This window comes from Aethalodelphis obliquidens, unplaced genomic scaffold (genome assembly GCF_003676395.1).
Source record: "Aethalodelphis obliquidens isolate GAN/ISIS:26980383/991018 unplaced genomic scaffold, ASM367639v1 scaffold37, whole genome shotgun sequence".
In the NCBI taxonomy this organism is placed as follows: domain Eukaryota; kingdom Metazoa; phylum Chordata; class Mammalia; order Artiodactyla; family Delphinidae; genus Aethalodelphis; species Aethalodelphis obliquidens.
The window spans coordinates 12420788-12445948 of NW_020837981.1; the positions used below are offsets into that span (position 1 = coordinate 12420788).

General features: G+C 55.0%; 1 protein-coding gene across 16 annotated transcripts; it reads left to right on the forward strand.

The window, feature by feature from the left end:
- On the forward strand, positions 1 to 24103 carry DNAJB12 (DnaJ heat shock protein family (Hsp40) member B12). 16 transcript variants are annotated; one of them, XR_003437880.1, is made up of 10 exons: positions 95 to 306; positions 8170 to 8350; positions 9559 to 9704; positions 11867 to 12052; positions 12172 to 12251; positions 14421 to 14530; positions 16015 to 16187; positions 16798 to 16895; positions 19153 to 21019; positions 21760 to 23199. XR_003437880.1 is itself a non-coding variant. In XM_027129939.1 (9 exons), the coding sequence occupies exons 1-9, from the start codon at positions 174 to 176 to the stop codon at positions 18098 to 18100; spliced, it is 1137 nt and encodes a 378-aa protein (XP_026985740.1). In that variant the 5' UTR covers positions 1 to 173; the 3' UTR covers positions 18101 to 18653. The 16 variants fall into 16 exon arrangements, 10 of the variants coding, with proteins under 10 accessions (XP_026985740.1, XP_026985749.1, XP_026985748.1 ...); XM_027129939.1 differs by lacking the exons at positions 19153 to 21019; positions 21760 to 23199 and adding an exon at positions 18071 to 18653 and having other exon boundaries at positions 1 to 306; XM_027129943.1 differs by lacking the exon at positions 19153 to 21019 and having other exon boundaries at positions 96 to 306; positions 16798 to 16948; positions 21760 to 24103.
- Positions 24104 to 25161: the final 1058 nt, after the last annotated feature.

Sequence of the window (25161 nt, forward strand, 5' to 3'; positions counted from 1 at the left end):
CCCTCTTAGAAGACATACGGTAGCGCCTCCGCCCTCGCTCAAATCTCGGAAAAGGCGGGGCGGAGGGTTTATGTCATCACCCTGCGACCGCCTGCCCCGCGACGCGCCGGGTGCTGGCTCAGCCTTTCGCTCTCCCGGCCTCCCCCTCCCTGGTTCCGCGCTCTGGTTCCGCCATGGAATCCAACAAGGATGAAGCCGAGCGCTGTATTAGCATCGCCCTCAAGGCCATCCAGAGCAACCAGCCTGACCGGGCGCTCCGCTTCCTGGAGAAGGCGCAGCGGCTGTACCCGACGCCGCGAGTTCGCGGTGAGTGTGAGGTGCCGGAGACACGGAGGGGACATTAGAACTGATGGGGGGAATACGGGAACGGACCGACAGGAGCAGTTGGAGGAGGGGGAGGGGTGGCGAGGCGCGGCTACGCCTGCGCACTGAGACGCGCGGTGGCCGCCGGGAGGTGTAGTCTTTGGCTCCCACGCCTCTCCGGGATGCTGGACACCTGATGACAGGGGCGACAGCGACTTCAGATTTCCAGGTGCTTGCAGAACGCTCTGAGATTTGGAGTTCCCAAGAATGAGAGGCGCTGGCAGACGGGGCGAAAGGAACTTACGTGGAAGAGAAACCGAAACTACTTTTCCCAAGGGGCCTTTCGGTGGCCCAAGGCCAGTTGCCGGCCTGAGAAATATTATAGTTCAGGAAAATAAAGATAACTCCTCTGAAGGAGAGAATGAGTTCTATAGAGGGAAAGAGGACTTCCGACCTTCGGACGGCCTGAAAAGGCATCTCCATATCTTCACTCCCTCGCACGTCTCCGGGCGAGGGCCAGGGACCACCCTCCCCAAACTAGAGCCTGCCTTTTTCACATTCCACACACCACCTTGGAGCGTCTGTCCTGAGACCGGGCTCTTCACTCCCTCCTGGAGACTGTTCTCCCGCTTGCGAGACTCAGAGCGATGGCCTTACCCTCCCCCACCCACCCTCGCCCCCAAGAGTCCATCAATGGCCGGCCATACGGACGGCTGGACAGCCACAGGCTGCTAAGCGGCCCTAGACTGTTTCCAAACCAGAGAGGGAATAGTGAGGTTGTCTCTACTACTGATCACCTTCCTCTACCCAGGAACCCTTTTTTTCTTTAACCTAAGTCTTCTTTGGAGTTTTTCTTCATACACGCTGGAGGGGAGAAAGAGGTTGTCCATTAAACATACAGAGTTTGCGCCTGCAATAACCACTTAGTAAAGTGGCGTGTAGCAGGTACTCAGAAGACCCGGGTTCTCATCCTAACTGCTACCATGTGATCTTTCTGAGCTTGGGTTTCCTCAACTGGAAAATTAGAGGGTTGGCACAGATAATGTGAATAACAATCATACCCATAGTGCTTTTCAGTTTAGAGAGCTCTTTCAGTGCATTTTCTCTCTTGAGCCTGCCCTATCAGGGAGGCAGAGCAAAGATCATTATCTTCGTTCTATAGATGAGGAAATACCTCAGAGGCCAGGGACTTACCCGGATTACACAGCTAGAAATTGGAAAGTTCTGTGACTCTCTGCATGTTTAGTAAAGGAATGAAGTGAAACTGAACAGCAGCAGTCAGCCTTCCAACCCTTCTTACCTGCGTTATGCAATTGAGAAAGGGTAATAGTGGTGGAAGAGGCAGCCTGGAATGCCTGAATTTTTCTCCCTCCTGATTCTGCGGGTTGATCTTTGGCCTGTTTGCCTTAGAGAGAGTTTCAGTCTGTATTTTCCAGGACTCCTGAGGTAACCTGCTCAAGGAACTTTTCTGTGAAATCACACTCTGTAAAAGGGGAGCCCTCTATATGGGGCAGTGGGGGCTTCCAGCTCTCAACGTTCTGACTCTGATACTTCAAGGGTTCAGAAACAGGCAGCCAAGAAAGGATGGTAACAACATGGCCTGTGGAGCTCTTCTGTCAGCAAGCCCCCTCGTCCAGTTCAGGTGCTTGGATGGGTGTCCTTCCTGGGGCACAAGTACTGGAATTTGCTCAGGCAGAAGAGCGACCTGCTGCATATTTGTCATATTCATGTTATTCTAAAAAGAGTATATGGCTCGTGATTCTCTGTGAACTTCACCTTGTGCCATCTGCAGCCCTGCACTGAGCTGACAAGGATGTGGGGGTAATTTGGGCTTGAGATGGGGAAAGCTTGGTTAAAAAATATTAGGTAGTTGTCTACACTTGATGTTTAAAGTTTGAACTCATTCCGGATATGCATTTAATGCAAAGACTTCTTTCTTTTCTTTCATTTGTAAAGTCTCTGCTTGTTGCTAAGTGGTAATAACAAGACTGGTAAGACGTGATTGTTCACCTTAAGGAGTTTCCAATCTAGTGAAGGAGACAGAGTTACAGAAAACGTAATATTGCAAACCATAGAACAAGAGCTGTGATTAAACAAAAATTAAGCACAGTGTTAGATGCTGAGAACTTAAAGATAGATGTGAAAAATCCGGTCCCTTCCCTCCATGAGTTCAGTCTGCTGAGGTGGAGGGGAGTATGGGGGCCGGGGGCGGTGTGGAGGATACACTATAAGCAGTATCATGACGGGGACGTAAAATAATTGTAGATCACAGCAAGGGAAGGCTTCAGGGAGTAGGATGGGAGGCCGCATTTGAACTGCACTTTGGAGGAAGGTAGGAGACTTGAGAAGGGCATACGGGGGAAAAAGACCTGGAGGCTGCAAGTTGTAAGAGGTGTGGGGGAAGGGATTGAGTTTAACAAGATGTGGAGGCTGTGGCGGTAGTAATTTGAGTGCAGAGAGGACTATGGTTGGAAAATAGGATGGAGCCAGATGGTGGGAATTCTTTCCTGCCATGCCAGGATATTTTCACTTTTTTCTGTAGTTAATGGAAAAACTACTGAAGTTTTTGATAGCAGGAGGAAGATAAGGGTACTGTTCTTAAAAAGAGAACAGCATAGGGGCTTCCCTGGTGGCGCAGTGGTTAAGAATCTGCCTGCCAACGCAGGGGACACGTGTTCGAGCCCTGCTCCGGGAAGATCCCACATGCCACAGAGCAGCTAAGCCGTGCACCACAACTACTGAGCCTGTGCTCTAGAACCCGCGAGCCACAACTCCTGAGCCTGCGTGCCACAACTACTGAAGCCCGTGTGCCTAGAGCACGTGCTCCGCAGCAAGAGAAGCCATGACAGTGAGATGCCCGCCTACTGCAACAAAGAGTAGCCCCTGCTCACCACAACTAGAAAAGCCCACACAGAGCAACAAAGACCCAACAGCCAAAAATAAAAAACAAACAAACAAATAAATAAATTTATTTAAAAAAAAAATAGAGAACAGCATAAAGGGTTAATGAGTGGGAAGAGAGACTCAAGGCAGAAACCTGTTGGGAGACACTTGCCTTGTGTGGGTCAGGAGTTACGAGGGCCTGAGATAAGGCAGCATGGATCAGGATAAAGTCACTGGAGGAAAAGTACCGAGCCTTCTGTGAGAGAAGGATGCTGAGGAGAAATAGGGACTCAGAATTCAAGCCTGTGTGACCAGGAAGAAACCAAGGCTGAAGAACATGGGTGGGAAGAGATGGGCAGAGTGCAAGGTGCCTGTGGGATGTTCCAAAGAAGCTGTCAGCTTGGAGCTCAGGAGAGGGCTCCCGATTCCAGGTGAAAGTCTGCTGTCATCAGCTGGATGGAGCTCATTGGAGTTGTGCCTGGCTGAGGTCACTGTGGGAAAGTGTGAAGCGTGTAGCAGAGGCTGCTGCAGGCACAACCATTGCCACATCTGCCCTTAGGCAATAGGCAGAGACAGAGGAAGCAGGAGAGTGAGCTAGAGCAACAGCAGGAAGAGGCAGTCCCAGGAGAGGGCAGTGGCCAGGGAGCCACGGAGCCATGTGTCAGGGAGGCTGTGAGCAGCACTGTCAGTTGCTGCAGAGGCCACGTGGGAAAAGGGCAGGTCGAGAAATGAAGGGGAGAGGGGCAATAGCATGGGGGAAGATTGGTCTTGGAGAAGTGGAAGGACAGGCGGAGGGCTGGGGTGAGAGGAGGCTCAGAGAAACCTCAAAGGGTCAGGGGACCTCACAGTGAAAGGATGTGAGGGGACTTGAAACTCTGCCACAGGAGGTGGGGTGGGGAGGCACCGAGGGCTGGACAGGTGTAGCAGGGCCCTGAGCTGGGAAGTCACAGGGCAGGAGGCCAGTCTGTCCCTTTCTGAGAGTTTCTATCCAGCCCCTGCAGCCTGGTAGCCCTTGGCTTCACTGCAGGCAATGATGGAAGGCACTGTGTTTTCCAGGGAGCTGATGAGAACATCTGCAGACCTCAGTTTTCCCAGCGTACAAAGTGAGGGTTAGCCATGGAGGACAGCTCGGCTGCCTCAGATTCAGTGGAAGCACCTGGCACAGAGACTGACACAGTTCAGAATGAGTAGCTGGTAATACTGTGATCTGGGCTGATGAACTGGCCAGCCACGGGAGCAGGCTGGCCAGGGAGGTAAGGGATCCCAAGGTGGGGCACTGGGGAACTCAGGGCTTCGGAAGGTAAAGTCTCAGCACTCAGCAGGCTTTGGACCTAGTTGTAACCGTGAGATGTCAGGCCGTCCCAGACTCCAGGTCCATGCCAAAGGCTGCCCAAGGTTCTATGCAATGGCTGGCTCTGGGGTCCAGGCTAAGTCAGGAAGGCCAGCGCACGGGAGAAGGGAGGATTGGTAGCTGAGAGAGTTTGGCATTCAGGGTCCAGGAATGAGGGATGTACCAGGGCTGGCAAGGTCCAGGGTGGGGCTGTCTGTCGAAGGACTGAGCGCACCCCTCATTGTGCGATCAGTCCTTCCATTTACCTTATTTCATAGAATCTTACTAACCCCCCTGAACAACTCTGTGAGGGCAGGGACTGTGTCTTCACTGAGGAATTAGATAACTTGACAAGGCCATGTGGCTAATTAGCAAAGGCCCCAGACTGTCCAGCCCCACTCCCAGGCTCTTTCCCTAATCCAGCCTCCCTCTCCTCACTTAGCTTGGGCACTGCAGGTACATGGAGACACCTGGAGATGAAGTTACAGTAACAGATGACACAGTGTTTGTTGGGCATTGTGCTCAGTTCTTTGTAAGCATTCACTCATTTACTGATTTACTCTTGCAAGTTTCTTGAGGAAGATAGTTTTACATGGAGAAGCTAAGTTAACTTGTCCAAGGTGACTCTGATAGCAAGTGGCAGGCCAGGTTTGAAGCGGGCAGTCTGACTCTCCAGTCTGGGTTTGAGGAGGGGCCTCCCCTAGTAGCTTTGGCCGTAGAAATGCTCTCACATCTACCTGAGCTGCTACTGCTCCCACCCCAGCTTTGGTCTCTTCCACCAATTTCCCTTCTTTTTTTTTTTTTTTTTTTTTCCCTTCTTTTTAAATGTCTGCCAGCTTTACTGGGAAGCGGCAGAGTCAGGATTTGAACCCAGTCATGTCTGTCTAACTCTATCGCCACATTAAGCTATTCTGTCTCCTACTCTTTTGTTACTTTGCCTGTCAGCCACTGTGCCATGAAGGATGTAACAGTGAGACAGGATGAGGCGGTCACATTCGGGGCCTAGCAGAGGGGATGTCCAGGCCACAAGAGAGACAATTGTTAACAACCAGAAATCTTGAACTGCCACCTCAAATAGGAACGTTCTGTGTGACCCAGAGCACATCCATTCCCCTTTGGGCTCTCTTTCTGCAGTGTAGGGAAATTAGAGGGGCTGATTCCGTGTAACTGCCTAAAAAGCTTCCAGACTCTTCCCTGAAAGGTACTGGAGAGAGTCCATCCCATCTCCTGGCTGCTGCTCCTGTGCATCTACAGCAACGGAATGGCTGGTCACGTTGTCCTTAGGGCATCAGCCTGGACCACTGGGGCTTCCAGAGAAATCGAAATAAACAGCTTCTTTAAAAGCCCTAGGAAACCAGCAAACCAGCTCCTTCCTCAGTGCCATCTTGATCAGCATCGCTTTACCTGTTGGTTTCTTCCTTTGCCATTTCCTTGGTGCCTGGCATAGACCTGGAGCCTGGGACGGCCTGACGTCTCACGGTTACAACTGGGTCCAAAGCCAGCTGGGTGCTGAGACTTCGCCTTCCTAAGACTTGCAGCTCCCCAGCGCCCACACCTTGGGTCCCCTCACCTCCCTGGCCAGCCTGTTCATCAGCCCAGGTCACAGTATTATCAGCCCCTCATTTCGAACTTTTACTCTATGTCAGTCTTTGTGCCAGGTGCTTATACACATCTCATTTCATCCTTATCTACTGTGAGGAAAGCGAGATTCAGAGCAGTTTCACAGATCAGCCAGGGTCAGTGTTAGGAAGTGGCTGAGCTGAGATTTGAAACCTGGGTCTTTGTGAATGAACTTCTCTCTTGGAACAGCTGTGCTGGAAGGGGCTCCCCCTGCCAGGCTCGTGTGTTCTGGGATAGCAACGTAGTCAAGAGCATCGTTTCAGGAGCTGGACATCCTGGAATTTAAGTGCTGCTACTCATCTTGTATAGCCACAGGCAAGGTGATCAAATGCAGCTCCTCCCTTACAACAGGGATGGCAGTAATAATACCCAGCTCTAAAGTCACTATCAAGATTAAATGGGTGTGGGCTTACCTGGTGGTGCAGTGGTTGAGAGTCCGCCTGCCGATGCAGGGGACACGGGTTCGTGCCGCAGTCTGGGAAGATCCCACATGCCGCGGAGCGGCTGGGCCCGTGAGCCATGACTGCTGACCCATGACCGCTGAGCCCACGCGTCCGGAACCTGTGCTTCGCAACGGGAGAGGCCACAACAGTGAGAGGCCCGTGTACTGCAAAAAACAAACAAAAAAAAGATTAAATGGGTGAATACATGCAGAGCACCGTGTCCAGGCCTGCTGACTCAGTGAGCACTCATCACTCTCTCCTCTCTGAGTGCCTTCTCAGGCTTTGCTACAGGGGCCTCTGCACCCCATCATGCAGGGCAGGCTCACCTGTCAGCCTCTGTATTGGGATTTCCCAGCTGCTGACTCAGTGAGGACACGTGAATTTACAGCGGTGGCTCAGGACACAGTGGTCCACTTGAGCCCCAGTGCTCTGCTCTCAGTGAGCCCTGCTCCAGGCTTTGGGTGAGACCCACATGCGTCGCAGTAGAGAGTGTCTGACACCCAGCACGGTGCCTGGAGCCCCACAAGCACCTGGCACATTTGAGAAGGAAGCTGATCACCATCCAGACTGTGCTGCCATCCTTCCTCTGCACAGAGGTGTCCTGGGTCCCTGCAGTGGTCCAGGTGCCTGGTTTCCCAGGGCGCTGTACCCCAGGCATGACTAGGGGGCTCAGAGCTGGTTTTGTACCTGTAATAAATGGGCACAGGGGACTCCTGCCAGAGATATAGGCCTTTCCTCATTGAGTCAGCAGGCACCAAGGACTTGGGTTTGAATAACTGTGACCCTCTCTCAGGGTGACAGCTAAGGCCCTGTATAGACTATGAACATTGAAGTAGGACATTTGATGTGGCCAGCCATTTGGAAAAGGTGAGCAATAGCAAGCAGTGAGCACAGCAGATGTTAGTCCTGAGTCTCACACCACCCCTGGCCCTCTGGGGCAGAATCACTGCCCCCCCATTCCTCTCCATGGCTAAGGGAGAGGAAGCCTTCTCCAGGAAGCCTTCCGACCAATCCCAGCTGACTCAGATGGTCCTGCTAAGTGGAATCCCCATTACAGAGTACTTTGCCCATCTTCTCACTCAATGGAAGGTGGCTATTAAACACATTACTTTGGGATTTTAAAAACCTAAAGCGTTAATGGTTTATTTTTATCCTGAGTTTAAAAATGATCTATACCCGGGCTTCCCTGGTGGTTGAGAGTCTGCCTGCTGATGCAGGGGACACGGGTTCGTGCCCTGGTCCAGGAAGATCCCACATACCACGGAGCAGCTGGGCCCGTGAGCCATGGCCGCTGATCCTGCACGTCCGGAGCCTGTGCTCCGCAACGGGAGAGGCCACAACGGTGAGAGGCCCGCGTACCGCAAAAAAAAAAAAAGATCTATACCCTGAGAACTGTGGATCCTAAGAGAGCAGGCAACTATCCTGTTAGCCCTCCACAGGCCCAAGTCAGGGAAGGAGCGAGCTTCGTTGGGAAAAAGACTGGGTGGGATGTGGGGGTCCCGGGATCTCCCAGGGCCAGGCAGTCCCTCAGCCATTGCACATGGCCTTGCTGGAGGAGGAGCCCTGAATAGTTTCCTTGCTTTTGCACAGCACTGATCGAGTCCCTCAACCAGAAACCACAGTCGGCCAGCGACCAACCACAACCCACAGAGGCAACCCAGGCGACCCATAGGAAAGCAGGTGGAGCCGGCACCCCCTCAGCCAACGGTGAAGCCGGAGGAGGAGAGAGCACCAAAGGCTACACTGCCGAACAAGTAGCGGCCGTGAAAAGGTAGAGGGCTGGGCGGCAGGCAGGGGCCAGAGCCTGGTGTGTTGGGACATTTTCAACTCTAGAGAAGGCTTCCTGCAGCCTGTCATCCACTTCACCTCGGAGGGTCTTAAGGCTGGAGGCGGTTCAAGAAGTCGAGCTCACCAGACCCTCTCCTTGTTTCCCACAAGGCTCTGGAGTGCCGTCCTCAGGGCTCCACTGTTCCTCCCGCCAAGACAACCCACAGCAGAGGCTGGAAATGCTGACGCTGCCGGCTTCCTCTGCCACTGGCCAGCAGGTCTTGGGCCTCGTTACACAGCCCTGTTTGTCAGAGATGAGGCCTGGTCTCCCCTCCAGATACTCCCACAACCCACACTCCTGCCCCCAACAAAGGCCCTTTCAGATCAGAGTCTGTGTTGGGTAGAGTGGAGACAGGAGACGGTTATCCCTCCGAGGCTTGGGCCGACCCTGCGCAGAGCAGCTCAATACCAGGCTGAGACAGTCCAGCCAAGGCTTCTCAGGCGTAGCTACTCCTCCCATTTCTCCTGAGGCCTCCCTACCAGCCAACCTCGGGAATCCCTCTTCAGTCATTCCCACATGGTCCTGGCTGCTACTGAAGACATTGGCAGGCTTCAGGCCTGGGGTTCAGCCTCTGTGTGACCCAGCGTGACTATAGTTTGCCATAAAAGCATTTGCCAATTTTACATCTTTCTGACCAGACAGGATTTTGACCAGACAAGCCCATGGGTTATAAGCAATAGAAACTGATTGTGGGCCAAGAGTCAGGGGTTCTCCAGGGAGCCCAGGAATAAGAATTAGTGGAAGAGAAACAGCGTCTCTTCAGGGCCCTGAGATGGGGTGAACAGACACCTACCGTGTCTGGCCTCTCTGTTACCCCCTCAGACTCGGATAGCCAGGAGAGTAGAGCTGGCAGAGCCTGGAACACACCTGCCCTTGGGCAGAAGCCCCTGATGGACGGACACTGACAGTCCTGTGGTTGCCTGCAGTGAGGGTGCTGTTAGCTCAGGGAAATGGTTCCTGGCCTGGCAAAAACAGCGACTGTCCCCTCTTAAATCCTGAGTGTATTCTTGCTGTCTCTACTGGGCCTGTCCTGCTGGTCCCCAAGCCTGCTCAGAGCTGTGCACCCACACTGCTCTTTCCTCGCCTGCCACACCTCCCCTACGTGTTTCTCCACGTAGAGGTCCCCCACCAAGCTCCACTCCCTTCTCTAGGGTCAAGCAATGTAAAGATTACTACGAGATCCTGGGGGTGAGCAGAGGGGCCTCAGATGAGGACCTGAAGAAGGCCTACCGCAGACTGGCCCTCAAGTTCCACCCTGACAAGAACCGCGCGCCTGGCGCCACTGAAGCTTTCAAAGGTGAGCCGGCCCTGGTTCCCTAGTGTTTGGGTGTTCTGATCGCCTGTCCTTGGGAGGGAGGTAGGGAAGGAGGGAGGTGGGGGAAGGGAGGGGGGAGGAGGGAGGGAGGGAGGGAGGGAGGCGAAGGAGGGGGGAGGGAGGGAAGGAGGGAAGGACGGAGGGAGGGAGGAAAGGGGGGAGGGAGGGAAGGAGGGAGGGAGGGAGGGAAGGAGGGAGGGAGGGAGGGAGGGAGGGAGGGAGAAGGGACTTTTCCAGGAAATGGCCTTGGGAAGTGGCTCAGGTCCTCCCAGCTCAGGAGCTGCTTCCTGGGAAGAAGGTCCTAGTAGCCGCCTCCAGCCACATGGTCTGTCAGAGCACAGATGGCGCCGCTCCTCCCTCTCGTTGCCCCTCAATCCCCGGGTGTTACAAGCCGGGAGCTGAGGCAAGAGAGGCCAGGTGTCTTCTCCAAGGTCACATGGTGATTGAGGGGCAGAAGCAGGCCTCCTGACTCACCCGTGTTCACGTCCTCATCCTGGGATCTTGGTAATAGTTTCCCTGTGCTGAGAAACTAGGTGGCCCTGAGTCAGAGCTTGGTGGCCTCCTCAGCACCAGCAGCCATGGCCAACCCACCCCGGCCTCTTTACACACACACACCCTCCCTCTCACACCACACACAGCCTAGGGCCTGCCCTGGGGGGACGTGAAAGTCTCTCTGGCCTCAGGGCCTGTTGGTTCTGGGGTGGGTGCTTCAGTTCTGGCTGAAATGATAAGCTGCCCTTTAATCATTTATATTTTCACTGAACAAATCAGGCACATGTGTGGGCTCTGTGCCAGCACTGAGTTGCTGGGCGCTGCAGTTCCACAGACATCTCTTCTCTCACACCCACCTTGTCCTCCGTGGGACCTTCAGGATCTTAGGCTCACTCCCTCTGGGCGATGGCGTGGTGACTAGCCCTGTCTGGCCCAAGCAGGGTGATGTGCAGTATGGGGGCCGGGACCACAGCCAGATGGGGAGTCTGTGGCAGAGCAGACCCCAAGACCCAGCGTGCCGTCTCACAGCGCTGCCCCAGGTGCTCCATTGCAGGCTGCTTGGGGTTGGTCCCCAGTGAGGCAGTCTGCAGGCATCTTCCCCCACTGCTGGTCCGCCAGCCCCAGGGGAAGAAGGAGAATGGGACTGGGGAGGCAGGGTAGCTGTGGTTAATGTTTCTCCAGCCCTGACCTCTGCCTGCAGCCCTGCACTACAGGCACTGAGAGACCACACCTGGCCTCGGGGCCTGTCACAATGGGAAGAGGAGGAACATTCTCCTTATTCTCAGGGGTTGCAGGTTGTGAAGAGATGCAGCTTTGACCTCCTCCTTTGAGAGAGTGGGCCGCTGGCGAAGGAGCAAGAGACGAAGGAGGGCTCGGAGCTGGGGCCTTCGGGGCACAGGCCTCCCACCTCGGGGGCTCTAATGGGGAGGCCCCTGGGCTGGGCCAAGGAAGAGCAGCTGGGACCTGGACCCCAGGGAAGACAGGGCTCGCCCTGCCACACCGCCAGCAGTGGGGAGCCGGGGGACGTGGCCCCTCCTGGGAGTTCCTGCTGCTCTCCAGTTTACAGCAGCACACCACATGTTTGTGCAGCCCTCATGTCGTGCTATGACTTCAAGATTACATACCCTCCAGAAAGGGGGTGCCCCATCCCACTGGACACCCCAAGAGAGAGTGATGAGGTGGGGGCGTTTTGGTGGTTTTCATAAAGTCAGAGAGCCGACTTGAAGCAAGACACACCTGGGTTTGATTCCTGGCTCTGCAGCATCAGACCTGCGTGAGCTGACACTACACCTCTCTGAGCCTCAGTTTTCTCATTGGTAAAATGGAGATGGGCTGTTAGGAGTAAGAAAGATAATGCCCATAAAGGGCCTGGCGCGTAGAAAAAATCGGACCATCATCGCGAGGTGGAGAGCAAGGAGCCTGACAATTAATCCTCCACCCGGCCCAGGCTGCCCGCATTCACGTAGAGGTATTCCTGCATGTCCCGCACCCGCCCCCTCTTGCTCAACAGCCAGACTTCCCGCTGGCCCCTAGGACTCCTGCTTCCTAGAGCAGCACTTGAGTACCTGAAGGAAGTGAGTGCTTGGCTGCCACGGGCGCCTCCAGCCGCACCCCCAGCATCCTCGGGCCTGACCTTTCTACCTCCTTTCTAGCCATTGGCACAGCATACGCAGTACTTAGCAACCCAGAGAAAAGGAAGCAGTATGACCAGTTCGGCGATGACAAGAGCCAGGCAGCCCGGCACGGCCATGGGCACGGGGACTTCCACCGCGGCTTTGAAGCTGACATCTCCCCTGAAGACCTCTTCAACATGTTCTTTGGAGGTGGCTTCCCATCTAGTAAGTCCCCCCGCTCTCCCCACAGCCAGGCCTCTCTGGTGGTGATGGTGGGAGACTGGATGCCAGCCTCTCCCGTTCCCAGCAGCCTCACTCCTGACTCAGTCCCTCTGACCCTCCAGGTAACGTCCATGTCTATAGCAACGGCCGCATGCGCTACACGTACCATCAAAGGCAGGACCGCAGGGAGAACCAGGGTGATGTGAGTGAGGAGAGCGCTGGGGAGGGGATGGGGAGGGTGCCCGGTGACACCCGAGGGGATGGGCCCTGGGCTGGGGAGTGATACCCCTCGCTGACACTCTGCGGCAGCAGTGCCCCCAGAACTTAAGCCAGGAAGCCATCTTGGCCCCCCCGTGCCATCCTGCTGAGGGACACCAGAGGGAACCATACTGCCCAGCACCCACGGCCAGAGTGGGGGTTTCATGGCCTCTGCTGGGGAACGTAATGCAGAAATTTCTCTACCTGCAGGCAGGTTCCAGTGTGAATGGCCTTTGTGAGGTCCATTTGTTCTTTTGGGGTTTTTTCCTTTTTTTAAGATTTAATTTTATTCATTTTGGGCTGCATTGGGTCTTTGTTGCTGTGCACAGGCTTTCTCTAGTTGCTGCGAGCGGGGGCTACTCTTCGTTGCGGCGTGCGGGCTTCTCATTGCGCTGGCTTCTCTTGTTGCAGAGCACGGTCCCTAGGTACGGGGGCTTCAGTAGTTGTGGCACACCAGCTCTAGAGCGCAGGCTCAGTAGCTGTGGTGCACGGGCTTAGCTGCTCTGCGGCATGTGGGATCTTCCGGGACCAGGGTGTGAACCCATGTTCCCTGCATTGACGGCGGATTCTTAACCACTGCACCACCAGGGAAGTCCCGGTCAATTTGGTTAAGTTCTAAGTGACATTTTCCAAGCAACGGAAAGTTAAACTTAATGATAGAATTGAAAGCATGACAACATAGGGCTGGCTCTTCTTGCTTCTTTTCAGCACTCTTTAAAAATGTATACAGGGACTTCCCTGGTGGTACAGTGGTTAAGAGTCTGCCTGCCAGTGCAGGGGACACGGGTTCAATCTCTGGTCCAGGAAGATCCCACATGCCACAAGGCAACTAAGCCCGTGCGCCACAATTACTGAGCCTGTGCTCTAGAGCCCGCGAGCCACAACTACTGAGCCCGTGTGCCACAACTACTGAAGCCCACGCACCTAGAGCCCGTGCTCCGCAACAAGAGAAGCCACCGCAATGAGAAGCCTATGCACCGCAACAAAGAGTAGCCCCTGCTCGCCACAACTAGAAAAAGCCCGTGCCCAGCAACAAAGACCCAATGCAGCCAATAAATAAATAAATAAATAACAACAAAGAGTAGCCCCTGCTCGCCACAACTAGGAAAAGCCTGTGCCCAGCAACGAAGACCCAACGCAGCCAATAAATAAATAAATAAAATTTATTAGAAAAAATGTATACAAAACTATAACAAGACAGTGCATCAAACATATTTTGAATGCCACAGATTATAAGACCAGCTGGCTGACTAAAATTAAAGCAGTTAGCTAAGATTAAAATACTGCGGACAGTTGCAGAATATTTAAAATTATGCCAGGCAGAGGGATTCTCTTTTGCTCTGATAACGTGGCCTTCTGTTTTTATCCATGTTTTAAACTTTTATTTTGTGTGTATTTAACACACAGAAGAGTTTTTTAAATCACAGATTATCACACAGTGAACAAATTTTTTTATTTATAATTTCTTAACTGGCAGTTTTTAAATTGGTAGTATAGTCATATGGTTCAGAATTCAGAAGGGTGTATATAGGGAAGGTCTCCCTCCAGCCCTGCCTCCCAAGTGTCTGGTGGCAGACACTTTTTTTGTTTGTTTGTTTTTTGTTTTTTTTGCGGTACGCGAGCCTTTCAGTGTTGTGGCCTCTCCCGTTGCGGAGCACAGGCTCCGGAAGCGCAGGCTCAGAGGCCATGGCTCACGGGCCCAGCCGCTCCGCAGTATGTGGGATCTTCCCGGACCGGGGCACGAACCGTGTCCCCTGCATCGGCAGGCAGACTCTCAACCACTGCGCCACCAGGGAAGCCCTGGAGGCAGACACTTTTGTTCGCTTTTTTTTTTGGTATTCTCTCACAAGTAAATACGCGTACCCACCTCCCACCCCAGCATTTAACCCCAGTTGCTGCTTTGTTTTTATCTGGGGAAACTGGCAGGTAGAGGAGTTTCTGTATTTTGGGGACCCGTGGGAGGGAAAGGGAGGGAGCGGCGTCATGGCCTATCTGCATGGCAGCTGGCTGCCACCACCTGGACTCCATTGTGCTGGGGGAGCTGGAGGCGTTTGCTGCCAGCGTTGCCCCCCACCCAGGTCCAGCTTGGGTGACCGTTGGCTCTTCCCTCCAGGGTGGGCTGGGGGTGTTTGTCCAGCTGATGCCCATCCTCATCCTGATCCTCGTGTCAGCTCTCAGCCAGCTCATGGTTTCCAGTCCACCCTACAGCCTCAGCCTGAGACCGTGAGTACCTGCAGCTGGGGTGAGGCCGGGATGGTGGGTAGACAGGGGCCTTTGAGTCTCAGCCCCCATCAGGGGCCTTCCTTCCCATCCTCGTCCTGCAGGTTCTTGATCAAAATGCAGAAAGATGATTAGAATCCAGACTTTCCCTGTTAAGCTGAGGTTCTTGATCTTGTAAGGATCATAGTCCCCTAAGAAAATGCAATGAAACCTGCAGATCTTTTCCCTAGAACACTGCACATACACCTGGTTTGCATATGATTTCACAGGCTGCATGACACTCTCCCGATCTTACCTGCAAGCCTTGAAATAAGAACCGCTTCTCTTCCATTCTGGTTGGGGGCCCTGGGGCCATGGGAAGAACAGGGGCTCTAGAGTCAGAGCAAGGGTGGCTTTGAATCCCAGCTCCTCTACTAACTAAGCAGCTGTGTGACCCTGGAGTAGTTACATAACTTCTCTGAGCCCTGGTTTCCCCATTTATAAAATGGGAAGAATAATAACATCTACCTGCTTATGAAAAATAAATGAGTAATACACATAAAGTGCCAGGCTCATTAGAAATGCTTGACAACATTTGTTGAATGACTATATGGTCTCAACCACCGATAGTGAACTTGGGCAAGTTATTTGCCCTTTTAAAGCGTCAGCTCCCCTCATTTATTTCCAGCACCTGGCCCAGGATCTGATACAGAGCTGGTGCTCAGCTTCTATTGCTGGAAGCCCTCTGCTCCCATCTAGTGGCCTGGCTCTGCCTGGGAGCCTGGCAGGATCCCTCTCAGCCAGCAGGGAGCAGAGTCGGTCCACTGGACCCACACCAACAGGCACAGGCGCTCTGTGGCCTGATGCCAGCCTTTTTCTCTGCAGCCCGAGAGCTGAGAGGCAAGAATGGGCAGACAGGGGCTGTTCTCACCAGAGCACTAACTCCTGTCTGCATGTTGAGGCTCTTCCCTGAGCCTGCAGAGCCTGCAGTTGGAGCTGGAAGATAGAATCCAAGAGATGGAAGGATACAACTCCTTGGAATCCTTCCTGTCATTTTGTTCCTAAGACTCTTCACTCTATACTGGGAGCTCCTGGATACACAGGCAGGCCCTTAGCAACGATTGGCTTAGGGGATGAATGAGGGAATGGAGGCACAGGGAGCTCAGGTCACACAGCTCGTTAGAGGTGGAGCCTGTGTCCGGGTTCCCTCCTTACCTGACCAGGCCCTCCCAGAGAGGGGCTTCTCCACAGAAGCCCCAGCAGCAGTGTGGTAAGCAGAGAGCCTGAGGAAGGCCTTGCCATAGTCTGTGCCACTCATACGGGAGGGACCCCCTGCCTTTTCTCCACACCCTCATTTGGGTAGCGTGGAGTTCCTGCTCTAGTTTGGGAAGGAAGCAGCTGCTCCTGTGGCCTATGTGGCGCCTCCTGTTGGGAGCCCCAGTCATCCCTAGAGCTGCCCTGGGCCTGGGGACCCAAGCCCACTTTGTGCCTGGTCTGTTTCTGGCCAGGTCGGTGGGCCACGTCCACAGGCGAGTCACTGACCACCTGAACGTCGTTTACTACGTGGCAGACACGTTCTCTGAGGAGTACACAGGCTCCAGCCTCAAAATGGTTGAACGGAATGTGGAAGACGATTATATTGCCAATCTCCGAAACAACTGTTGGAAGGAGAAGCAGCAAAGTGAGTGTGTGTGTGTGTGAGAGAGAGAGAGAGAGAGAGAGAGAGAGAGAGAGAGTGTGTGTGTGTGTGTGTGTGTGTGTGTGTTTGGGGGCACAAAGCTTGAGAGCAGGGAAGGAAAAAGCCCTGCTCCCCCAGTGATCTGTGGGCGCAGCACCTGGCACTGCCCTGCGCCAGCCATGTCCTAGCCAAGAACCGGCCTCCACCCCTGTGTTTCCCTGGGGCTGGGAGCCAGGAGCCACCTGGAGATGTCCTCCAGCTTCCCTGCAATCAGCCTGTTGTTTGGCTGCCGCAGGTAAGTATGTAGAGAGAGATTGGAACATTTCTCCTCCCCACCCACCGATTGGGCATCTGGATCTATCCGTGGGACCCTGGGGCCGTCTCACCAGAATAACAGGTTCTCTCTTTGGCTGGCCTCACCTATACTCTGTAGAAAGGGGCCTCTATTCTGCTCCCAAGGTGGGACCATATTTCCTTCTCCAGGGTCTACCCTAAGGGAAGCCATCTCTGCCCCAGCTCCTGGGCCTGTAACTACCTTTCCCCTCCCGAAAAGGCCAAGCAGGCATCGTAGCAGCCTTAGAGGTTGCCCTAACCCTGCCACATTGCTTTGCAGAGGAAGGCTTGCTGTACCGGGCCCGCTACTTTGGCGACGCAGACATGTACCACAAAGCACAGAAGATGGGCACCCCGAGCTGTAACCGACTGTCAGAGGTGCAGGCCTCCCTGCATGGATAGTCCTGGGCCCGCCTGCCACCGAGGTCCAAGTATGAGCCAGGGCCTCCTCTGCCCTGCAACTCCTGGCAGCTCTGGCCTTGGTCATGAGGCAGAGGAGGGTGGGAGGAGGGAGGGAGGGAGCCTGTGATCGTGGCACGGTTTCCCTGTCCCCAGCCTGGCCTCCAGCCTGCAGAGTTGGGACAGCTCTGGGGTGTGCTGGGAAACTGCAGTTTTAGTGCCCTTCAGTGCTCCTCCACAGCACCCTACCCCGCTTGCTGACTCTGGAGCTGTGGGGTGCCCAAGGCTGCTGCTGAGGGCCACTCATGCCTCCTTGGTCTACTTCAGCCATCCAGTCCCCCATGGCCCTTTCCCAAGTGCAGCAGACTATTATCTGTGCCCTGGGATTTAGGCTGCCGAGTATTACTGGGCCCCCGAAAGCCCCCCCGACACTCCCCTGCTGACACCAGGATGAACCACGTGGGAACGGGTGGGCCGAGAGCCCTTCCTCTTCCCCTGTCCTTCCAGGCAGGAGGAAATGGAACAAGGTGGTTGGGCAGCCAGACAGCGCCCCGGGGGGGGAGCCGACAGGCTGGGAGCAGGAGGGGCGCGTGCCCCCAGACTGGTCCTTGTCTGGCGGGGTCAGAGGCACTCTTAACGCCACTGCACCTGGAAGCCGCAGGCATCCGGCCCGCCCAGGCCTCTCACCTGTGGTCAGAGAAGGGAACAGAAGGTCATGAGTTCAGGGTCGAAGGAACAGAGAACCCTTAGCACAGAATGAGTGGGGAAAAAAGGTGCTGGTCGCAGGCTCCCCGCCTCCTTTACCCCTGTGTGTGGATAGCAGGCTCTGTTTCCAGCATTTGCCAGAGGGGACAGCTTGGACCAAGTCCAGAGGAGTGTGGGCAGAGCCGCTAATGGTTCTTTCTTGTGTTGGTCTGCTTGCCCACCCCCTCCTCTGCCTGTGTCCCCTCAGCAGGGATCCAGCTACAGACTCTGCTTAGAGGCCATTTGCTGGTGCCTCTGGGAGAGAGAAACAGGCTGCAGGAGGGCGACGGGGCAGGGGCTGAGGTGGGCGGCGCCGGACAGGGCCGAGGAGTTGGCTTGTTAGTGTGGGCTGAGCTGGAGGCTCTGGGGCACGTAACTGCCAAGCTAACTGTTACCACTCTCCTCCCCAGACTATGAAATCCCTGGAGAATTTGTGGTGACATGCACTGAGCCAAGGTGACGAACTGTATATTTAAGGAAAGACAAAAAAAGAAAAAAAATTAAAATGGAATTGGAGGCCGGACGCTGCACAACTGCCCTCTCTCTCACCCAGTAACTGCAGAAAGCTGTTAGGACAGACAGGAAAACCTGACATGGGGCTGCTTCCCTTCCTCCCAGGGCTGGCAGAAGCTCAGGCTTCTCATCAGCTCTCTCCTAGGATACAGAAACCATGACAACAAAAGTAGAATGTAAAACTTGCAGCAAATGTCTGTAGGAAGGGCTGGGGAGGGGGCACCCAACTGCCTTTCTTCCCCCCTCCCAGGAGCTACCACCAGTCACCTCAGTGGAGGTAATCAGAGGTGTTGGCCAAGGATAGAGAGGAGGAGGAAAGAGAACTCTGTAGAATGTAATTTATAGATGCGTGTATATGTATGTATCTATTTATATGTAAATAACACATATAAAGATATAGAGATATATAGAGATATAGTCTACTTTTTAAACTATGCAGGGATTTGGTTGTTGAGTTGATTTCTTCCCTGTTTTAGAAAACAAAGCCTGTTTGGGGAAGGCAGCCTGGTCCTTCAAAGGCTAGACATTAGCCGTAGCTGACAGTATGAGGAAAGTTGGGCCACAGCTTGTAACGTTCCCCTCAACCCCAGCCTGTTTTTGATGGCAGCAGTAATCATGATAGCATAAATCTACAGAGAACTTGGAAGGTTGCCAGCTGTATGGTTAAACTGGAGGGGAGCAGGCTGCGGGGGAAGAAAGGACTCCTGGGGCCAGATGCCAGGTCAGTATTGAGTCATGGTAGAGGCCCCAGATGGCCTGTGGGGATGAGACCACTCACCGCAAGTTTGGCCAGCTCAGGTGGGCGCTTTGTTTTGTCCTGGTGCCCGGGACCCCCCTGCCCCCACTGCCACTGAGAGCAGCAGTGTTGGAGAGGGGAGCCAGGTTCTGCCTGACCACCTCCCCGCTTAGTCCCTATGTGAGTTTTGCCTTATAGGTGCCCCAGGGCACAGCCCCATTGTTGCTACTGGTTTTTCCTAAGCCATGTACCAAGGACTCCAGAAGGCTTTTCCTCCCAGAGTCAACCACGTGGGGCCCAGGACGCTGGGGCAGAAGCCGACTCCTGAAGAAAGTCCATGACCGTGGGCGCCTCTGTCTCTACCCTCCGTGGACATGATGCCACCCGGCCTTCTCTTGCACGTTGGATAAAGGATGCACCTGAACCAGAAGGGTTTTCTTATGGTCACCCTCAAATGAGGATTTTTCTCCAAACAGCAGTTGCTGCCAGGGCAAGGGAGGGAGGTTTTATTTATTCCCACAGTTTATACTGGGCCTTTTGGAATTACCGTTTTTCCCAAATTTTCCTCTGGTGGTGGGTGTGTCATTGAGCCTGCCATCCTCCAAAGCCTTACTACCCCAAGCTGCCAGCCAGGAGGGGATCACTACCCTCCCAGAGCTTTTCTTCGCTCTTTTTATAAAAGTCCCCCAACAAATAGGATTCTTGCTGGGAAAAGGAGCTTGGTTGAGGAGAAATGTCAAATACGGTTTTTAAACAAGGTCCTGCCCTGTGATGAAGCGCCCTTCCCCCCCCCCCCCCCCCCCCCCGCCCGCCCAAAGAGATGCTCAGAACTGGATGTGGGTGAGAGCGCCCTGCCCGTGGTGGCCCTGGTGCTCGGCTCCCACCACCCCAACCCTCTGGTCTCAGTAGATGTCCCTAGATGGGCTGAGCCATGTGCAATAAGAACATAGATCCTAATGGATCCACTGAGAAGCTGTATTTCTTGAAATAGAATTCTGAAATTGTATATCTATAAATATATGTTTATTATGTGATTGTTTGGCCTTGGTGGGTCTGTGTTGAGCAAGGGGGTTGAGCTGCGTGGGGAGCAGGACATAAGCACCTGTTGCTGCTGACTCCAGCCCATACCACCGGGAGTTTTGGTGGCAAGCCTGAATGTCCCCTCGCCCCAGCTGACAGCCGCTTCAGTCACAAGTGTTGTTCCAGGGCTGACTCCATCCCCGCAAAGGGTAAGAGGCTCAATTAGGCCAGGGCCCTGGGGTCCCTGACGCCAGTCCAGGGTGGGCAGCCCGGGCCACGATCACAGCCCCTGCCTCCCCTTGGTCCTGCTCCCTCCCTTCCATCCCTCTGATTCCATCAGGCCTGCTGTGAGCCCAGCAGATTTCCCTTCTCCCCAGCCCGGAGCTCGAGCCCACCCTGGCCCAGGGCAAGGGAAAAGTTCTCCAAGTTTCTTTCCGTCTCTGGCTGCACAGCCTTCCCAGCCACCCTCCTCCCCCAGAGGGCTGGAGAAGCTCGAAATATGGCAGCCCAAGTAGGGCTTTACGTGAATGGAGCAGCAGATCTGCCCGGGCCTCCCAGAGACAGGGCACAGCAGCCCTGACTGGTGGCCCCAGGCCCCTCCTGCTGCCGCTCCAACCAAAGACAGGCAGGCTGCCCGGTGGTGCCACTGCAGCCCGGGAGCTCATTGGCTGCCCCCACCCGGGTCACTGCAGCCTGCCCAGCCTGGTCTGCGAGCTGCCACTTGTTGGCTGCACTTGGCAGGGGCGTTGCCAGCCGCCCCCATTAACCCACCCGAACCCCCTGCCCTCGGCTGTGTGGCTCCGTGAGCCAAAAGGGGTGGGACAGACGCCGTCGACTGTTTGCTGCAAAAAGGAGCCTTTGACAAGCGTCCCCACCCACTGTCAGGTGGCAAAACAAGCGCCTAGTCCATCCAGGCTCCTGGGATCAGCCAGCTTATCTCCTTGTCCCAGGCTGCCCCCAGGTCTCGAGAAAGGAACTGCTCCAAGGGGCAAGGAACACACACCCCAGCCTGACTGTAACCTCATCCCTGCCCCGAGTTCCCTGGGCAGGGTCACCTGGTTGTTGAGGGCAGGCGCACAGACAGATTCGGGTAAATAGACTTGACACGGTGTCGGCTCTGGAGCAGCTCAGAATCCTTACCAAAGGTCACACCATGTGATTTGAGCAAGTCTGCGCATTTCCCAGAGCAGGAAACTGAGGTCTGGGATAGGGAAGGTGATGCCCAAGGGTCTCCATGAAGCTGTGCATATCTTTGGGGTCTATGTGGCAGAGCAATCATTCTGAAAACATTTGCTGTCCTCGAGGGGATCAAACCCACTCATGCCAAGTAGAATGTCAGGAGTCCTGAGTTCAGAAGGGTGGGAAAGGGGGGAAAGACCACACTAAGGAAATGGACTTAATCTGAGGGGCTGGAGCTGGGGCCGGGCTGCCCTTATGAGCCATGCACTCTCTCTCCAGGCAATGATAAAGGCGTCCACCCTGCTATGCAGGGCGGCTTCCCTGAGCTGGAGTCACACCCCAGAGGCAGTGTGGTGGATCAGTTGGGTGTCAGTGTGGACCCCACAGCCCAGCTGCCTCCTGGGCTGATCCACGGACTAGCTGGGTGGTCTTGGGTGTGTCACTTAAGCTCCCTCTGTCTCAGTGGCCTCATCTTCAAATTGCAGGTAATAAAACCACCTACTTCACTGGGTTATTTTGAGGAGTAAAAGTTATCACATATACACACTTAAAAAAAATAGTCCGGTACATAGGAAGATCTATTTAAGTGTTGTTATTCATTCTCAGTCAAAGATTAACTGAGCACTAACTGGGTGTCAAATCCCACTCCAGACACCGAAACCACAAAGGCGGCTGAGACTCGGGCTGCCCTGGAGGAACTACCGGCCGGGTAGGTGAACCGGCGTTCAGCAGACCCCAGTGGGCAGAGGACTGTGACGGCAACAAACCTGGGAGCATGGAGGTGCGAGCAGCTCTGGCTGGGGACTCTCGGTAAAGAAACTGGCATCTGTGAAGGAGGTGAGAGTGTGGGCAGAGCCTCGGGTGGGGTGAGTCCTCTGGCTAGAGGGAACAGTGTGGGCAAAGTCCTGAAGCTGGGTAAGTACAGGAGGGACCGCATTCAGGGAACAATGCGTATGCCAGGTCCCCAATCTATAATTGTCACCTCACAAGGTACACCCAGTGGCCTTGGGCAGAGAAAGAACTTCACTGGGAATGAATGAACAAGAGACCCTGAGCCTCCCGAATCCTGGCTGTCCCCTGTCCACTCTGTTCAGCATTCAGCAAGCGTGTCTGAGCCTTTCTTGGTGCTGGGCCCTGCCCTCAGAGACAGCCCTGTAAGGCCAGCCATGCGGGAGGCGGGCAGGGGAGTGGGGACAGAGGTTGGCAAAGCTGGAGGGCTAGGCCGTGGCATTCACACTGTCACCCCTGTCCCCCCGACCCTCATGGAGGGATGTTTCACCAGGAACAGAGCCCAGGCTTCCTGTTACTTCCAATAGCCCCACAGCTGTTTGGGCAGGAAATAAAGGTCCAGGGCCCAGACAGGACAAGGGGTGCGAGGGGCATCTCTAGGACCCCCATGGCCAAACAGCCCTCCCAGAGCCCAGGAGTTGGGGCTGTGCTTGGGAGAAGAGTGGGGAGTCTGACTGCCACACCCTGTTTACCCCATTCTCCCCTTTCCCTTCATTAATTTAGTCTAAACAAAGTCCCAGGGAGGGCCTGGCTGCCTTCTGTAGCTCTGACTCGGGATGGAGTTTTCCTTGGGGAGGACGGGGTACACTTCTCCAGTGGAGCTGGTACTCGTAAGGCCAAGAGGTCAGGCTTAGGGCCTTCAGGGACTCTGGTCAGCACTCCCACTACCTTAACTGGATGGACTGTTGCCATTTTTCTGATGGACACAGTGAAGGGGCCCAGGAGACAGGCACCCAAATAGTGCAGGAGGATGCTGACGATCTCTTTACAGATAAGGGAAGTGGAGGCCGGAAGGATGGAGTGAGGTCCTTTTCCTGTCTCCAGGTGACCTGCAGGCCCTCACACTCTGACCTCGCTGCCCGACGCAGCTCCTTCTGCCCGGAGCCTCCCTGTGGCTCCACTACTGTCCTCTGGGAGGCCTGCCTGTGTTCCCACAGCCTGGGCCTGCCCTGCCCTCTCACTGAAGGTGCTCGTGCAGTTCTTGGAAGAAGGCTTCACAGCCTGAAGAGGCAAGGGCCTGTCTGGGGCCTGTCCACTTGTTCAGCGCTGCAGTCCTGGGGCCTGGACACAGTGGGGCCTCCATGAACACCGCTGAGGAAGAAAGGGGCACCCCCCAGCACTGAGACACCTTTCTGACGGCCACTTGTGGCTGTCCCTCTGCAGCTTTCTCCACCTTGCATACCCTGCCCAGCGTCACCCTGTAGGTAGCTTTGTAGCCATAAACCCACATGCAGGACCAGGGACACTTCTGTCAAACTTGACAGGCTCCAATGAGGACGAGCATCCAGCTGGACGGATAGCATATGTGAACCAGGCTCCTGTGAGATAAGCACTGAGGGAGACCTCTCCCTTTTCCCCGCCTCATGGGGGAAGCAGAGTCCTGCTGAAAATGCCCACCACTTCTCCTCTCCCTGAGGGGGGATGGCTGTACCAGGGGCTAGTATGAGAATCATAAACAGTGCTCATCCTCGAGGGGACCTCTGACGGCTGTCCAAAGTGTTCCCCACCCCTAATGGGTGGAAGAGGATGTGTTCTCCAGTGCTCAGGCTGGTGTCAGTTGGCACCACCCACGCCTGGACACAGACCCAGTTCTGTCCCTGGGCTGCCCCAGTGCTGCCCTGGCCACAGGCCTCAGGGTCACCGCTGGCAGGCTTTGCTGCCTGCTGGTCACCAACCCAGGGCCCCAGGTGCTGAGGATGGCATCCTGGGCCCTGTGTGTCAGACAGCCTCCCGCAGTGCCACACGGGTAGCAACTGTTTCCATGGCATTCAGGCTGTGAGCCCCAGGCTCGCACAGCATGGTGTGGGGGGGGGACGGTTCTTGGGGCCATTTCTCTTGGGACTGCAAGGGGCCTCAGTCTCCTTCTGGTCCCTTCTCAGCACTGAAGCACTGGGCAGAGTCCAGAGATCAGGTTTCAAGGCTCAGCTGTAAAGGACATTTGTATTGTATTTCATTTGTATCATTTAAAATTTTTTGTTACAATTAGCATCATTGCACAGACCTCACCTGTTGAGTCCTTGATGTCAGCCTCTGTCACCTGGGGACCTATGGGCTGTTAGCCTGCCTGGGGTGGGCTTTGTACAAACAGGGCCTCACCCTGGGGCCCCAGGACTTGAGCCTGGGGTTCACGCATGGGCGCGGGATTCCGGCCGTGGGATGCAGTTGTGTGACCCACATCTGTTTGTATTATTAGCGCAGGAGCTGGCAGGCGCGGCGGCGGTAACACAATTCGAGGAACTGTTGACTCCGCTCTGGCCCCTCCCCATGCCTGCTGTCGTGAGAGCCAGAGAAGACAGCGTGAGGACTGCACGTCCCTCCAGGGCACTGCTAATGTCAGCGTTGGCGGGGGCCTCCCCAGGGGCCTTGGGTGACCCCGGGTCAGCTGCCTGGCCTCTGGCATCCTCCCGTACCCGTTTGTGCAGTCCCAGCTTCTGCGGTCCTGGCGACCCCTCCTCCTCCTGCCCTCCCTCCTCTCCTCGCCCCTCTCTGACTTCAGCAGGGAAGGTGATGGGTGGAGTGGTGGTAACCCTAACTGTTCGGTAAGCTGGGAGGAATGACTGCCCCAGACCCCCAGGATGAGGACGAAAGTTTTCCCTCTTTCCTGCCTTCCTCATACATTCCTACCTCCTCTTTCTGTCATTGGTGCCTGCAGGTGCCAGCATCCCGGGGATAAGCTAAGGAAAGCCTGGGCCTTGGCCAGGTGCCCAGACTGTGGCTCCAGGGAAGGACCTGGCTTCCTGGCTACGTGCCCAGCTCTGCACCCCAGGTAGGGGGATCTTGAGACAATCTCCCAAGATCCGTGTCCCATGGGATTCTCAGGCCTCTCCTGCAGGCTGTCAGGGGGCACATGAGATGAGGTCATGGAAGTCCTTCACAAGCCCAGAAGTGCCCCACAAGGTTAGCTGTGGCGTAGGTTTTGGTCCTGTAACTTCCCTGAGACAGGACCAGGGGCCTGTGGGCCCACTGAACTCTGTAACAAAGGCTGAAACAGACCTCAGTGTCAGCAGGAACCAGGAGTTAGAGGATTTAGTAGACGGTGCCAAG